The following is a 16,838-nucleotide window of genomic DNA, read 5'->3' on the forward strand; positions in this document are numbered from 1 at the left end:
CTGAGCATCCTTCGCCACTTGCTCGGGGACTACCTTTCCCAAAGGATTCCGCGGCAGCACCCGGGTCTCCGAAGGGAGACACTAATACCTGAAGGAGGGATTTTGCAGTCCCTCGCAGTTCCCCTCCTAGCCAGTAGGTGGCAGAAGCCATACATTTATTTCCCAGTTTACTCCTCCCGCTCAAACTCCGCACCCCTCTTGCTCCAAGAGACATAGATCTCGCGACATCTTTTGTAAACTTACAGAACCGGAAGCAGCGTGTAATTCTCTTCCCTTTTGCGGCCATCGCCCAAGCGGGAGCTGGTAAGCAGTCGGCGGGCAAGCGGGTGTAATCCACGGCCATCCATTCTTGGGCTTGGTGGCTTCCGACCTCGGGGACCCCGAGACTCTCCCGTCGGCCAAGTAGCAGCCAGGAGGGGAGGCTGGGATGGTTTTTTTTTTTTTTTACTTGTGTTCCCTTTAAATCAAGGACCTCGGGCCGGAGAGTGATGGAGGACCAGGGAACTGGGGACTCGAAAACGAGCTGAGGGGAGGGAGTCTGTAGAAAGAGAGCCTAGTCTGGGTAGTGTCGTTTCCTAAAAAATGATCTCGAAGTAATTTCTCGGAACTTTCAGACCACACTTGCCCCCCTGGGAGGCTTTTAGGACCCGAGACTTGTGCAGGATTTTCCAGGTTCGGGATGGAGAGCCTTATTCATTTTGGAGAGGCTGTATATATTCACGCTCAAGCCCGTAGAGGATGAACGTTGATTGTGCCTTCTAAAACGTGACGTTATAATTTAAGAGAACTGCGTTGTCGATCTCCTCTGCCGTAATTCAGCAGAGATGTAAGTCCAGTGTTGATTCCCTCAGGTGCTGCTGAAGGAGCTGGGAGTGTGTAACTGAAAGGTCTTAAAACTAAGACAAGTGTTTTTGATGCAAAAGTCTTTATCCCATAAACATATTCGGAAAACATCCGAATAAAAAAAAATACAAGGTTTCGAGCTTCGGGTGATAGGCCCTTCGATCAAGCAGTTTTTTATGAAGTTTTACAACATGACAGTTCCTGTGAGCATTCTACACTATCAAGATGCATTGCGGTTGTTTGGAAGCTGGATGAGATCTTGGTCATTAAGAGTCTTTTTAACTTTTTATTTAGCCAAAATGAAATTCAATCCCTTTGTGACTTCCGACCGAAGCAAGAATCGCAAAAGGCATTTCAATGCACCTTCCCACATTCGCAGGAAGATTATGTCCTCCCCTCTTTCCAAAGAGCTGAGACAGAAGTACAACGTGCGATCCATGCCCATCCGAAAGGATGATGAAGTTCAGGTGTGTATCCCTACTCGTTCTCGTTGTTTTGATGGATATTTCACGCACTTGGTTTAGCAGAGGGATTGCATTCTGAGACTCTTGCTCCCAGAGAGTGGCAAGGTGAGTCGATCTAGGGACCAAAAAAAACAATAAGTAAGCTGATTTTCAGTTTTTAATTTTGATGACAATCAATTTTCTTTTTGTTGTTGTTGTTTTTTGTTTTTTAAGACAGGGTCTCAGTCTTACCCAGACTGGGGTGCATTTACCCAATCATGACCTACTGCAAACATGGCTCACTCTTGAGCTCAAGTGATGCTCAGAGATGGGACCTTTTTTTGTTTTGTACACAGGGATGTCATTTTATTGCCCAGGTTGGTCTCCAGCTCCTGGGGATCCTGCCCGAAAATCAGTTTTCCCAAATGTCATGATGTGGCAATAATTAGATGACAGATGGACAGATAATCAGAGCATTGCTTTGGGATTATCCTTTTAGCAATATGTTGTAACTGCCCACCAAGCTCATTGTGCCTGCTGTCCAGATGTAGCTGATTTATGTAGACGTGAATTGTAATAAAGAGTTTAATTCCTGCAGAGCCAGAATGGGAGACTGGAGTTTATTACTCAAATAGGTCTCCCGGAAAATTTGGGGACTGGAGTTTTTTAAGGATAATTTGGCAGGTAGGAGGCTATGGAGTGGTGGGGAGTGCTGATTGGTCACATCAGAGATGAAGGCATGGGGAGTTGACACTGTCTTGGTTTGAGTTGGTCCACAAGATCAGTTTACTGATCTGCGTGGCACCAGCAGATCCATCAGTGCGGAGTCTGAAAAAAATATCTTACCAATCTTAAGCTTTACAGTAGTGATGTTATCCCTAGGAACAACTGGGGAGGTTTAGAATCTTTTGGCCTCTAGTTGCCTAAACCATAATTTATAGTGCAGCTAATTTTTTAGTCCTACAAAGGAAGTCTGGTCCCTAGGCAAGAAGGGAGTTTGTTTCAAGAAAGGACTGTACCATCTTTGTTTCAAAGTTAAACTACGTAAGTTCCTCGCAAAGTTTGGCCTATACCTAAGAATGAACAAGGACAGCTTGGAGGTTAGAAGCAAGATGGAGTTAGGTCAGATCTCTTTAACTGTTGTAATTTTCTCACTTAGAATTTTTGCAAAGGTGGTTTCAATGTTTTGATCATTGAAGACGCAGTTGAGGACCAGTAAACAGAATTGCTCCAAATCTAGATTCAGGAGCTCTAACTGAATAGTGTCACATGATTGTGCTTACAGGTAAATAATTTGTTGAATCTATTTAGATGAAGGTTTCTATAAATGATCCTTAAGTGTAATCTGTAGTGCAGCTAGTGATTAAAGAATTTAGGCAGTCTCTAGAGCTACTTACACCTCATCAATATTTTTTCATGCCTATTTAAGATGAAATGGGTTCCCAAATAAGGAGCAGTGTGGGTAGAGAACAGCTGTTGGTCCCTGCTGTAGTAGTGCTGAACTTGCTCTGTTTTCAGTACATATCAGCGCAAGAAAGTCACAAACTGGAAAGAAGAGTCTGTTCAGAAACACTTGTCCTGACAAGCTGGGGACCACTAGGATTCCTGTCAGTTAACCTTTGGGAAAGAATTGGTTTGTCCCCTTAAGCATTTATTGCTGTCCTCTGAAAGACACACAAATGGGTTCTGATGTAAATACTCTTGGTCTGTTGCTGCTTTTGAGATGGAGTAACAAGTTCCTTGTTGTCGCCCTCTTACACCCAAAGTGGGCCCTTTTAACATAATGATAGGGTGAATGCTGTATGCATAAGTTCACTTTCATGATCTACAAAGTTAATCTTTTATTCAAATATTTGTTACTTTTGAATTCTTGCACTTAGGTTGTACGAGGACACTATAAAGGTCAGCAGATTGGCAAAGTAGTCCAGGTGTACAGGAAGAAATATGTAATCTACATTGAACGGGTGCAGCGGGAAAAGGCTAATGGCACAACTGTCCATGTAGGCATTCACCCCAGCAAGGTAGGTGTTTTTCAGGATGCTGGAGGAGAGGAAATTATGGCAATTATTGTTGACACGTTATTGTTTACAGAGCATGCCCATAGAAATATTCCTTGATTTTAGATGTGCTAGAAAAAATGTCTTAAATACTACTGCACTTGTATTGAAAATTCTATTATCATTTAAAATGTTTCTGAAATCAAAGTGTCTTTGTCATTATGTATATCTTTTTTTTCTTCTTCTTTTTCTCTTTTGAGAGAGTGCAATGGCGCGATCTCAGCTCACTGCAACCTCTGCCTCCTGGGTTCAAGCAATTCTCCCGCCTCAGCCTCCCGAGTACCTGTGACTACAGGCATGCACCGCCATACCTGGCTAATTTTTGTATTTTTTAGTAGAGATGAGGTTTCACCATATTGGCCAGGCTGGTCTCGAACTCCTAACCTTAGGTGATCTGCCTGCTTTGGCCTCCCAAAATCTGGGAAGGGAAATGGCACTTTGGCCCTGTTGAGGTTTTTTTTTTTATCATATTTATTTTGGGAGACGGAGTCTCACTCCGTCTCCCAGGCTGGAGTGCAAGTGGCACAGTCTCGGCTCACTGCAACCTCCACCTCCTAGGTTCAGGCAATTCTGCCTGAGCCTCCTGAGTAGCTGGGACTACAGGAGGTGTGTCCCACCATGCCCAGCTAATTTTTTCTTTTTTCTTTCTTTCTTTCTTTTTTTTTTTTTTTTTGGTAGATGTGGGATTTCACCAGGTTGGCCAGGCTGATCTCCAAGTCCTGACCTCAGTGATCCACCCGCCTCAGCCTCCCAAATTGCTGCAATTAACAAGCATGAGTTGAGCCATAGCACCTGGCCTCCTGTATTAGAATTCAGCAGTAAGTCATCTTTATGACCCTGAGAAGTAACTATGAAACCATTTACAGATGTTTGAAAGGAAAAAAAAGCGAAACCCAAAACTCGGAGGTTAAGATCCCACGAATAGTGATTATGTCTAAGCCAAGATAGAAAATCTGGTTTGATCCCTGTAGCGGCAGATGCTCACCCTGGATTTTTATGTGAATTCTCCCCAAAATTGTAATTGCTCGTAATTAATGCAAAAATTATGACCTCTGCTTTATATGCTTCAAGGTTTAAAAATGTGTTTATGTTTAGTATAAAGGTAATGAGTGCACACTGATTCTTCAAACACTGGGGTTGGCAGGGGTTGATCTTAGGTTGATACAATAAATGTAATTTTTTAACCTCCGAGAAGTCAAAGGCTGATATAGTAAAACACCTGTACATCTCTGACCTAGAATTCACTATTAAAATTTTGCCACATTTTCTTTATCCCGTTTCTCCACTCCCAGTGAATTTACTAAAGAAGGATCATGACATTCACCTGTAATTACTTCAGTATGTATCTCTTAGGACCAAGGACTTTCCCACTCCTTAACCTACTCCAGTCATATTTTTGCTTCCCATCACCAGATCAGTTGTTTTAGGTCACCAAGCAGATTTTTAGTCTTTTTGTGCTGTACATGTTAGTGCAGCATGTGATGGTCAGTCTTTGATTCAATAGTCATCTTCATATCTCATTCTAGTCTTAGGACTTAAGATGTCTGGAAGCTCCTCTTCCCCTAAATTCAGTACTTCCCCTAAACTCAATATCCAGTTGCCAATTGTGCAGTTCAACTTTTATAAGTATCCCAAACTTGGGCATATTCAAACCATCACAGTGTATGGCAGCTATCTTCCTAATTGCTCAGGCCAAAATATCATTAGATTTTTATTTATTTTATTTTTTTTTATTTTTTTTTTTTCGAGACGGAGTTTCGCTCTTGTTACCCAGGCTGGAGTGCAATGGCGCGATCTCGGCTCACCGCAACCTCCGCCTCCTGGGTTCAGGCAATTCTCCTGCCTCAGCCTCCTGAGCAGCTGGGACTACAGGCACACGCCACCATGCCCAGCTAATTTTTTGTAGTTTTAGTAGAGACGGGGTTTCACCATGTTGACCAGGATGGTCTCAATCTCTTGACCTCGTGATCCACCCGCCTCGGCCTCCCAAAGTGCTGGGATTACAGGCTTGAGCCACCGCGCCCGGCCCGATTTTTATTTATTTTAATGCAGGCTCTTGCAATGTTGCCCAAAACCTAAGCCTCCCAAAGTGTTGGGATTATAGACGTGAACCGCCATGTCCAACCAAAAATGTCATTTTGACTGATTCATTATGTACCCCACATCAGTTTATAAGATCTGTGGACTACTGTCTCAATACCTAGAATTCTGTCTGCTCTTTGCCATCACATTGGCCTATAAGACTTTAACTGATCTGGCCAGATGCAGTGGCTCATGCCTATAATCCCAGCACTTTGGGAGACCGAGGCAGGCAGATCACCTGAGGTCAGGAGTTCAAAACCAGCCTGACCAACATGGTGAAACCCCATCTCTACTAAAAATATAAAAAATAGCCGGGCGTGGTGGCAGGCGCCTGTAATCCCAGCTGCTTGGGAGGCTGCGGGCAGGAGAATTGCTTGAACCTGGGAGGCAGAGGTTACAGAGAGCCGAGACTGCGCCATTGCACTCCAGCCTGGGAAAGAAGAGTGAAACTCCATCTCAAAAAAAAAAAAAGACTGATTTTCCTTCACTTCTGACATCTTTTTCCATTCTATATGTTCTGGTCTGCTGGACCTAGGATCCTGGTAGAATTATAAATTCTAGGAGCCCAGGCCTAGTGAGGCAGAATTAGGGTTTGTGACCCAGGTGTCAGTTTCAACAAGCCCTCCAGTTAATTCTTACTCAAGTTTAGGAAACACACCTGTGAAACTTTATAATCTCTTGCATTTGGACCTTTCAACTTGCTGTTCTCTTCCAGATACTTGTACATAGATAGATGGCTCACCACTTTAGGTCTCTTCAAATGTAGCTTTATTAGTAGGGCTTTTCCTGATCACTCTAGAAAGCCCCTCGGCCTCGTCACTTGCCTTCTTTCTCTATCAAAGGGATGTACATTCACTTTTGTTTTCAGTCTTCCTATAGTGGTATGTGAGTTCCGCAACAGCAGAGGTTGTTTGGTCAGCATGCTGTATTTCCAGCACCTCTTTTCAGCCTTTCGTGGCCTTCATAAGACTAAAATTTATCATAATTTAGATGTCTTTTAGGGTTTGAACTGTTGGAATAAGATCTGTATTGTCATCTCACTAAAGATTTTGCAGGTGGAATTACATGTGAATGCTAGGTTTAATTTCTAATATTAAAATTCTGAAGTTACTTTATAATTTTTCTGTTTTAGGGTGTTGGTTTTTGTTTGTTTTTGTTGTTGTTGGTTTTTGAGAGAGTTTTGCTTTTGTCACCCAGCCTGGAAGTGCAATGGTGCATTCCCAGCTCACTGCAACCTCTGCTTCCTGGGTTCAAGCAATTCTCCCGTCTCAGCCTCCTGAGTAGCTGGGTTACAGGCATTTACCACCACGTGTGGCTAATTTTGTTTGTTTTTTTGTTGTTTGTTGAGTCTCACTTGGTGGCCCAGGCTGGAGTGCAGTGGCATGATCTCAACTCACTGCAGCCTCAGCCTCCCAGGTAGCTGGGATTACAGGCACGCACCACCACGCCCCGCTAATTTTTGTATTTTTAGTAGAGACAGGGTTTTACCTTGTTGGCCAGAGTTGTCTGCCTGCCTCTGCCTCCCAAAGTGCTGGGATTGGGGACTTGAGCCACCACACCCAGCCTGAAGTTACTTTAGAAACAAATAGATTTGTGTATGACAGTTTGTAAGACTGTCATGACAAAAGCAGAATGAATCGTATTTTTCAATAAAAAACATAATGAAGCACAGAAGAGGCTACAATAAGAATTATGCCATCTTGCCTTTTCTCCTTTGTTGGTAGGATATTAGTAAATATTTAAGCCAGGTTTGATGACTAAAGAGTAATTTCTAGAATTTTTTAAAAGTTAATCATTTCTTTGGGCATCCACTGCCTCAGGTGTGGGAAATGGTATTAAATGTTGGGCTTTCCCGTGTGTCTTGGGGTTTATTTAAAGCTTGGGAGTGTTTTTTTCTCATTTTTCTGCAGGTTGTTATCACTAGGCTAAAACTGGACAAAGACCGCAAAAAGATCCTTGAACGGAAAGCCAAATCTCGCCAAGTAGGAAAGGAAAAGGGCAAATACAAGGAAGAAACAATTGAGAAGATGCAGGAATAAAGTAATCTTATATACAAGCTTTGATTAAAACTTGAAATGAGGAGTCTGTTTTGTGTGTGGTGATTTAGGGCACTTCTTGATAGTGGGCAGCAGCATTTCAGGATATGTAGATAGCTAGGGGGGTCTCATTTAGAAGGCGGCCTGTAAGAAAACCTAGTTGGAAACACTTCCTTTTCTTGAACCTGTCTTTCAAATTTCCTCCTATGGATAGGCTGCTATATGGTCAGACAGCCTATATTTTTTACCTTACTGCCTAAACGTTTGTATTGCCATTGAAAAGGAGGTCTTGCTTTCAATAGAAGCAGCAGCTTCTGTGACTTCCTATAGCATCTAGATTACTTAGTGAGAGGCCTCAGGTTCAAGTTCTCTGATCTACCCATGGGGGCCCCCTTCACCTTGTTTTCTGCGCAAGTGCTGGTTGAGTGCCCTGAGACCAAAACCTAACAAATTTTTAGTTGAAATAATGAAATACTGATCTAAAATGCAGTTTTATCAGGATGGAGTGAAAACGTGTGAGGTGGCAGCAGTGTGTGTGCTCCCGCCATGCCTCGTTTTAAGGATCAAAACAGCATACTCGTTACTTTGCAGCAATGTGGAAACGGCCCAAGTTGAGTCACTGGCCTGGCCAAAGTCACAGCTGCCGTCTAGGTGGACGCGCTATTCGGTGTTCCCAATGCTGTTCTGTCTGGGCGAAACCTGTAGCGGCCCTTTCTCCGTGTCGCCGGCTGATGGGGACGGTGGTGGGGCGGGACTTCCGGGTGGCGTTGATCGACTTCCGGCTGAGGGTTCCGGAGGTGTGGCTGCCCGCGGACATGGTGAAGCGGGATCCAGACGCCGCTTCGTCTGGTGTGACCTTTTCTCCATTGCCCGTCAGTCTCAGCCGTTCAGCCTTGATCTGGCGGGGCTCGGACGCGTGGATCCAGGCGGTGGGAGCGGTCTGCGGTGTCAGGGTAGGAAGGCTGCACAAAGGAGGCGACGCCCCAGCCCGGTCCTCAGGAGTAAGTGGGCGTGCCCATGTGGTGGACTGTGCGGGGACCCTGTATTAGGTGCCTTATCTGCATTATCATTGAATCTTCATAGCAATCGGTTGTGATGGGTACTGGTCATCTCCCCGTGTTGTAGATGAGGAAACTGAGGCCCAAGTAACTGCTTTAGTCCGTAAATGGTAAGAGTCAGAAAGTGAGTTCCCAAGCGTAGACTCAGCCATACCGCTGCTATCTCTCTAATTAAAGACCTGCCAATAAGCGACATTTTAAACTAAATGTCCTTTGAACATCTTTTGTGCTCGGCTCTGTATTCGTGAGCCCTCCTAGGGAGTACAGGCAGGTAGAAGCCTCCGTCCCTACCTTCTAGGTTGTAAACATCTGAACTGGTCGACTAAAGATGCAAAGCAAAGTGCTCCAGTGAGTGATACAGGTTATTGAGAGAGGAAGGAGAGATGGCAAACAGCTGAAGTTACTGAATATGTCAGGGAGGAGGCTGATTTCAGCTGGCAGTGATTTGGAAGATCAATGCGAGGATATTCCAAGTCAGAAACAGCCAAGGCAAAGACTCACAGGTGGGTGAAGGGAGTAAACATGGCTTTGGAAGTATTTCCAGTTTTCTCTAACCAACTCGGTTGTCACTTAGCCGTCAGCACAGATCACACCAGGAAGCTAATTGATTTAGGGTCACATTTCTTTCATGTTGCTTTTGGAAAAGACACTGAAGCCTAGGCATCATAATGAGAGCCCGTAACTATAAAAAAAAAAAAAAAAAAAAAATTAGCCTGGCCTGGTGACGCCTGTCTGTAGTCCCAGCTACTGGGGAGGCTGAGGTGGGAAGATGCCTTGACCCTGGGAGTTTGAGGCTGCAGTGAGCTGTGATCTTGCCACTGCACTCCAGCCTGGGTGACAAAGTGAGACCCTATCTCAAAAAAAAAGAAAAAAAGATACTGAAAGCTTAGAAATCTGCAGGAGTGGGCAAATAAGATGAATAGGTTAGTAGGTCCCTTAGAGATTATGGGAAACAAGAGAGTCCAGGCTCCATCTAAAGCAGGGGTGTCCAATCTTTTGGCTTCCCTGCCACATTGGAAGAAGAATAATTGTCTTGGGCCTGAAATAAAATACCCCAACACTAAAGATAGCTGATGAGCTAAAAAAAAAAAAAAATTGCAAAAATATTTTAAGAAAGTTTATGAATTTGTGTTGGGCTGCATTTAAAGGCATCCTGAGCTGCATGCAGCAAATAGGCCGCAGGTTGGACAAGCTTGATCCAAAGGAGGATGCCGCCTCTCCATTATAGCCAGTTATTGCCAGGCAACCATGCCGCCAGTGCAGCCAGAACTTCTTTTCAAGAAAGCCAGAAATTGAGATTTTTTTTATGTGAAATCTCCCAACCTGTAATTAGAGGTGAGTCATTCAAATTTTTTTAAATCACTATATGGACCAACCAAAATAGGTCTATTAGACAATTGTGACCCTTGGACTATACTGTAGTATTTCATGGTATAGTAAGGACTGTATCTCTTACTAAACACTGAGATTTTGCATCTTTTGATTATAAATTGGTTCTAGCCTGTTGCCTTCATTCTTTTTTCTTTTCTTTAGAGACAGGATCTCATTATGTTGACTAGGTTGGTCGTGAACTCCTGGCCTCAAGCAATCCTCCCACCTTGGCCTCCCAAAGTGTTAGGATTACAGGTGTAAGCCACCATGCACAGTTGCCTTCATTCTTTTATAGAATGAAGATGAGGCTTTTCCTTCCATTGCAGTCCCCTGAGGGACTGAAATAGCAACCAACACAGTACTCAAGTTCTGAGAGATGTTGGTTTCAGAAAGGAATCTGGAAAGTGCTCTTCCTGGATTCCATTGAATACCTTGTGGTTACAAGTCTGTTAGAACTAATAGGACTGGCCGGGTACACTGGCTCATGCCTGTAACCCCAACACTTCGGGAGGCCAAGATGGGCAGATCACTTGAAGCCAGAAGTCAAGACCAGCCTAGCCAACATGGCAAAACCTCATCTCTACTGAAAATATACAAATTAGCTGGGTGTGGTGGTGTACCCAGTGTTAAAAAAAAAAAAAAAATAGTAAGACCATAGGATGGTAATAGATATTCTTTGGGAAACAAAGTCCTGTGTCAATGATTTAATAGTACTGGTAGATGAAACAAAGTGAAATTCGTTTCTTTACTGCAGGACTTCTTAGAGCCTTTTTTTTTTTTTTTTTTTTTTTGAGATGGAGTCTCACTCTGTCGCCCAGTCTGGAGTGGTATGGTCCAATCTCGTCTCACTGCAACCTCTGCCTCCCGGGTTAAAAGGATTCTCCTGCCTCAGCTCCCTGAGTAGCTGGGACTACAGGCATGCACCACCTTGCCTGACTAATTTTTGTATTTTTAGTAGAGATGGGGTTTCAACATGTTGGCCAGGCTGGTCTCAAACTCCTAACCTCAGGTGATTTGCCCGCCTTGCCCTCCCAAAGTCCTGGATTACAGGTGTGAACCAGCATGCCCAGCCTCAGAGCCTTTGATACATCAGTTTGCAAAAGATCTTGAACACAGGCTTAGAGTAAAGAACATTTTGCAAATGTGCAATTTCTTCAATTCTGCAAGGCGCAGTGCCTCATGCCTGTAATCCTAGCACTTTGGGAGGCTGAGGCAGGTGGATCAGTTGAGACCAGGAGTTTGAAACCAGCCTAGGCTTTCTGCAGCATGGCAAAACCCCATCTCTATCAAAAATACAAAAAAGAAAACAAAAATGCATTTATTTATTTATTTATTTATTTATTTTTTGAGACAGAGTTTCACTCTTGTTACCCAGGCTGGAGTGCAATGGCGCGATCTTGGCTCACCGCAACCTCCACCTCCTAGGTTCAGGCAATTCTCCTGCCTCAGCCTCCTGAGTAGCTGGGATTACAGGCATGCGCCACCATGCCCAGCTAATTTTTTTTTTGTATTTTTAGTAGAGACGGGGTTTCACCATGTTGACCAGGATGGTCTCGATCTCTTGACCTCGTGATCCACCCGCCTCGGCCTCCCAAAGTGCTGGGATTACAGGCTTGAGCCACCGCGCCCGGCCATATTTTTTACATATTAAAATGTGAATGTGTCTGAATATATTTTCCTCTCAAAGTTGTCATTAAGTCAGTGGTTTGATAATTAGCAATGTCTTAGAATCAGGAGTATTCATGGTTAACTGGTAATGCTGAGGAAGGGAATTTGAAGCCCTTGTAGTAGAGGACCTTCAGGACTTGGAGGCAGGTCCAGCTTAACCGAGACTCCCACTCAGAGCTTTTAACAGTTTTCATCTTTCTCTGCTTCTCAGGATTCTGCCCTGCCCCTCAGCTCTGCATCTGACAGCTGGGATCTTGGGATCCTGTTTTCCTAAGCTTGCAGGAATTCCTGCAGTCCTCATGTGAACTCCCTTGGCCTTATCACCATCCTGTCTTAGGGCTGTTCTAACTAAGGAATCCCAGTTTAGACAACTGAGTACCAAGTTCTCTTCCTAAGGAATTATCTGATCACAGTGGCATGTGGGCTCCATTTGGGGTATCTCTTTTCTGCATGATAATCTCCTGACATATCTCTGTGTACACAGACATAGTATTTCCATTGGAAACAGATCCTGCCAACCCTATTGAGAGCATCAAGCCTGACCTAGACACAGAAATTCCATTTGACCCAGCAATCCCATTACTGGGTATATATCCAAAGGATTATAAATCGTTCTACTATAAGGACACATGCACACGAATGTTCATTGTAGCACTGTTTACAATAGCAAAGATCTGGAACCAACCCAAATTCCCATCGATGATAGACTGGACAGGGAAAATGTGGCACATATACACCATGATACCATGCAGCCATCAAAAATGATGAGTTCGTGTCCTTTGTAGGGACATGGATGAACTTGGAAACCATCATTCTCAGCAAACTGACACAAGAACAGAAAATCAAACACCACATGTTCTCACTCATAGGTGGGTGTTGAACAATGAGAACACATGGGCACAGGGAGGGGAGCATCACACACTGGAGTCTGTAGGGGGGAAATAGGGGAGGGACAGAGGGGGGTGGGGAGTTGGGGAGAGATATCATGGGGAGAAATGCCAGATATAGGTGATGGGGAGGAAGGCAGCACATCACACTGCGTGTGTGATGCAACAATCTTGCATGTTCTTCACATGTACCCCAAAACCTAAAATGCAATTTAAAAAAAATTGAGAAAAAAAAAAAAGAGCATCAAGCCTGTACCTGAAAGCATCTCCTCACCTTGGAGTGCCCAGGTTCACTTGGACTCTGCTTTATTCTGGAAATATTAATTCATCGGCGGCAGCTCTGACAGCATCAAAACAAGCCAGACTGATAGACCCCCCCAGGAAAGCAAAACTTTCCCTCATCCATGAAGCTGTACTCATTGTGTTGGATATGAGACCTCTTTCTTATTTCTTCCATTTATTCACCTGACTTACTTTCAGAGTCCTTTATGCTGCACGCCTTCATTCCTGGTGCCCTCTCATCTCTTCTCCAGTCCTGCTGAAGCTGCTCCTTAGCCCAGGCCCTATGATAGCGGCCAGCATTGTTTCCAGAGGCAACAGCATTTGAAGATATGACCAAAGATTGGAATTATTTAGAAACCTCTCAAAAGGATTACTACGGGGACACAATGCTGGACAGTTATGAGAACATGGTCCCACAGGGTAAGGACTGAGGATCTTCCTTTATTAATCCTGTAGACAATTGTCAAGGGGAAACCGTCATTTAAAAATATCCCCACAGCTTTCTTCTTGATTCCCCCAAAATAAGGACAGATTCTTCAGCAATAAAAAATTGTGTTGTTGTTGTTTTGTTGTTGTTGTTTTGTCTTTTTTTTGGAGGCAGTCTCACTTTGTCTCCCAGGCTGGAGTGCAATGGCATGATCCCAGCTCATTGCAACCTCTGCCTCCTGGGTTCAAGCAATTCTCCTGTGTCAGCCTCCCAAGTAGTTGGGATTACTGGCTCCTGCCACCACACCTGGCTGATTTTTGTATTTTTAGTAGAGACAAGGTTTTACCATGTTAGCTAGGCTGGTCTCAAAATCCTGACCTCAAGTGATCTGCCCAGCTTGGCCTCCCAAAGTGCTGGGATTACAGGCACGAGCCACTGCACCCAGCCAAGAAATTGTTTCTGTTGATTATGGGAAGGCTCAGAAGCAATCCCTGGTATTAATTTCAGTTTAAGAGTTTGCTATTAATTAGCTGGGTGTGGTGGCACATGCCTGTAATCCCAGCTACTCAGGAGGCTGAGGCAGGAGAATCACTTGAACCCAGGAGGCAGAGGTTGCAGTGAGCCGAGATTACACCATTGCACTCCAGCCTGGGCAACAGGGCGAGACTCCGTCTCAAAAAAAAAAAAGAAAAAAAAAGTTTGCTGTTATTATATGGTACCTTTTAGCAGGGTTCTCCCATTTATATTATTTCAAAGGATATTAAGGGTAAGATTTTAGTCTGCTGCCTTAGAAGTTTCTGTTTATCCTCTCTCCTATTCAATTAATAATAACCAGTCGATTAGGTTTCATGCTATAAGCTAACGGCTTCATTGTTTTTTCTGTTCACCTAAAGTCTAAAACCTCTACATATTTGTGATCTTACTGATGTCAAATTCTATGGCTATGCTCTGGTTTTGGATGGTTCTAGTTGGCTTTCTAGCTGCTTTATACTATATTCTATTATCATTCTTCCATGTAATCATCTTCAAAAATTAGATGAAAGAATTGAGGAACATTAGAGGGAAAGTCTTCCAGGTGGGTGTGTCAGTGAATTTAACTTCGTTCTCTTCCTTTCTTAGGATCCTTCTTACAGTTCTCCATGATGCCTCAGAGAGCTGGAAATGATCCACTTGGGGCTTCAAATGCAAGTGAAATGGAAATGGAGATAAGTAACATGAGAGAAAAGTTTCTTATGAGTGTAACAAAGTTAGTAGAAGGCAAAAGTTACAACAGCAAGGTATTTTCCAAAGAAAAATACTTTCAAACAATAAAGGAAGTTAAAGAAGCTAAAGAAAAAGGGAAGAAGTCATCACGTGATTATCGCCGTGCAGCAAAATACGATGTGATCTCTGTACAGGGCACAGAGAAACTGATAGAGGCTACTCATGGAGAACGAGATCGAATACGGTATTATGTGCATAAAGAAGAATTGTTTGATATTCTGCATGACACACATCTCAGAATTGGACATGGTGGGCGGACACGCATGCTCAAGGAGCTGCAGGGAAAATATGGGAATGTCACCAAAGAAGTTATTGTCTTATATCTGACTCTGTGTAAACAGTGCCACCAGAAGAACCCACTACCCAAGAGAGGCCTTGCGCCCAAGCCCATGACTGTTAAGGACATAGACTCCACATGCCAAGTTGAAATACTTGACATGCAGTCAAGTGCCGATGGTGAATTCAAGTTCATTTTATACTACCAAGACCACTTGACCAAGTTTATTATTTTACGGCCATTAAAAAGCAAACAGACCCATGAGGTGGTCAGTGTCTTGTTAGATATTTTCACAATTCTTGGTACACCCAGTGTGTTAGACTCCGACAGTGGCATTGAGTTCACAAACCAGGTTGTTCGTGAGCTCAATGAGTTGTGGCCAGACCTAAGGATTGTGCCTGGTAAGCACCACCCTGGCCACGCCCAGGGCTCCCTGGAAGGAGCAAGCCGTGATATAAAGAACATGATAAGTACCTGGATGCAGAGTAACTACTCATGTCACTGGGCCAAAGGCCTCCGATTCGTGCAGATGGTGAGGAATCAGGCTTTCGACGTTTCCTTGCAGCAAAGTCCATTTGAGGCAATGTTTGGTTGTAAAGCCAAATTTGGGCTATATTCCTCAAACTTGCCTCGGGAAACTGTGGCTACTTTACAAACAGAAGAAGAGCTAGAAATTGCTGAAGAACAGCTAGAAAATAGCCTTTGGACCAGGCAGGAAGAAAGGGCTGAGATTGGAGCAGACAGATCTGATATGGATGATGACATTGATCCCACTCCTGAAGCTACAGAACCCAGTACCTCACAAGGGGCTTCCGGCCTCCTCTGCTGGTGAACAGATGCCTGCTGAGGGGACCGTCACACACAGGTGTGTCTCCAAGCATTAGAGTCATCTGAGAACTGTTGCCAGAGGACCCAGGGGAAAGGATTGAAGGCCCCACTCTCAGGTCAGGTTGTACATGGCAGTCCTTGCTCAAAAAGGGAAAACTTGACTGGGTCTGTGTGTTTATTCTTAGGGCTGCCATAAAAAATTACTACAGCCTGGCCGGACACTCGGCTCACACCTGTAATCCCTGCACTTTGGGAGGCCGGATCGGGCAGATCACTTGAGGTCAGGAGTTGAAGACTAGCCTGGCCAATGTGGTGAAACCCTGTATCTACTAAAAATATAGAAATTAGCTGGGCATGGTGGCATGTGCCTATAATCCCAGCTAACTGGGAGGCTGAGGCAGGAGAATTGCTTGAACCCAGGAGGCAGAGGTTTCAGTGAGCCGAGACTGTGCCACTGCACTCCAACCTGGGTGACAGAGCAAGACTCTGTCTCAAAAAAATAAAAAATTACCGCCACCTGGGTGACTTAACAGAAATTGAGTCTCACAGTTCTGGAGGCCGGAGGTCTGAAGTTAAGGTGTCAGTAAGGTTGGTTTCTCCTGGAGGCTCTGGGGGAGAATCCATTCCATGCCTTTGTCCTTTCTCTGATAGCCACAGCAATCCTTGGTGTTCTTTGGCTTATGACAGTGTAAGTCCTGTCTCTGCTTCTATCTTTGTGTGGCCCTCTCCCCTGTGACCATGTGTATTATTTTCTGTCTCTTGTAAAGACATCATTGGACACCAAATCTGTGTCACTGGATTTAGGGCCCACTCTAATGAGGATGATCTCATCTCAAGATCCTTACCTTAATTAGATCAGCACATACTCCTTTTCCAAGTAAGGTCACATTCACAGGTACTAGAGACTTGAACCTGGACTTATCTTTTTAAGAGACACAGTTCTGGTCGGGCATGGTGGCTCACACCTGTAATCCCAGCTACTCAGGAGGCTGAGGCAGGAGAATCACTTGAACCCAGGAGGTGGAAGTTGCAGTGAGCTGAGACCCTGCCGTTGCATTCCAGCCTGGGCAACAGGGCAAGACTCCATCTCAAAAAAAAGAGAGACACAGTTCTACTCATTATAGTCAATAGAAGAAAATGCCTGCAAATAAGAGCTGATGGGGCTGCCCTAGATATATCTGGTACATATTCCCACCCCTCAGACACATACCCTGAAACATGAGGCATCACAGGAAAATAAGTAGATGAAGGAAGGCTGGGCACAGTGCCTCATGCCTGTAAACCCAACACTTTGGGAGGCTTAAGCAGCCGATCAC

At 44.2% G+C, this 16,838-nt stretch overlaps 2 protein-coding genes across 8 annotated transcripts; both read left to right on the top strand.

Annotated features, from left to right (window-relative positions):
• The first annotated feature begins 114 nt into the window (after positions 1-114).
• On the top strand, positions 115-7,507 carry RPL26 (ribosomal protein L26). Of its 7 annotated transcripts, none has more exons than XM_032280332.1 (4): positions 115-133; positions 1,138-1,310; positions 3,167-3,307; positions 7,336-7,507. In XM_032280332.1, the coding sequence occupies exons 2-4, from the start codon at positions 1,143-1,145 to the stop codon at positions 7,462-7,464; spliced, it is 438 nt and encodes a 145-aa protein (XP_032136223.1). In that variant the 5' UTR covers positions 115-133; positions 1,138-1,142; the 3' UTR covers positions 7,465-7,507. The 7 variants fall into 7 exon arrangements, with proteins under 7 accessions (XP_032136223.1, XP_032136226.1, XP_032136227.1 ...); XM_032280335.1 differs by lacking the exon at positions 115-133 and adding an exon at positions 215-303; XM_032280336.1 differs by lacking the exon at positions 115-133 and adding an exon at positions 242-260.
• Positions 7,508-8,192: 685 nt separating this feature from the next.
• On the top strand, positions 8,193-16,022 carry KRBA2 (KRAB-A domain containing 2). Its single transcript, XM_032279378.1, has 2 exons — positions 8,193-8,310; positions 14,274-16,022. The coding sequence occupies exons 1-2, from the start codon at positions 8,193-8,195 to the stop codon at positions 15,524-15,526; spliced, it is 1,371 nt and encodes a 456-aa protein (XP_032135269.1). The 3' UTR covers positions 15,527-16,022.
• Positions 16,023-16,838: the final 816 nt, after the last annotated feature.

This window comes from Sapajus apella, unplaced genomic scaffold (genome assembly GCF_009761245.1).
Source record: "Sapajus apella isolate SASKATOON/1434 unplaced genomic scaffold, GSC_monkey_1.0 scaffold12, whole genome shotgun sequence".
In the NCBI taxonomy this organism is placed as follows: domain Eukaryota; kingdom Metazoa; phylum Chordata; class Mammalia; order Primates; family Cebidae; genus Sapajus; species Sapajus apella.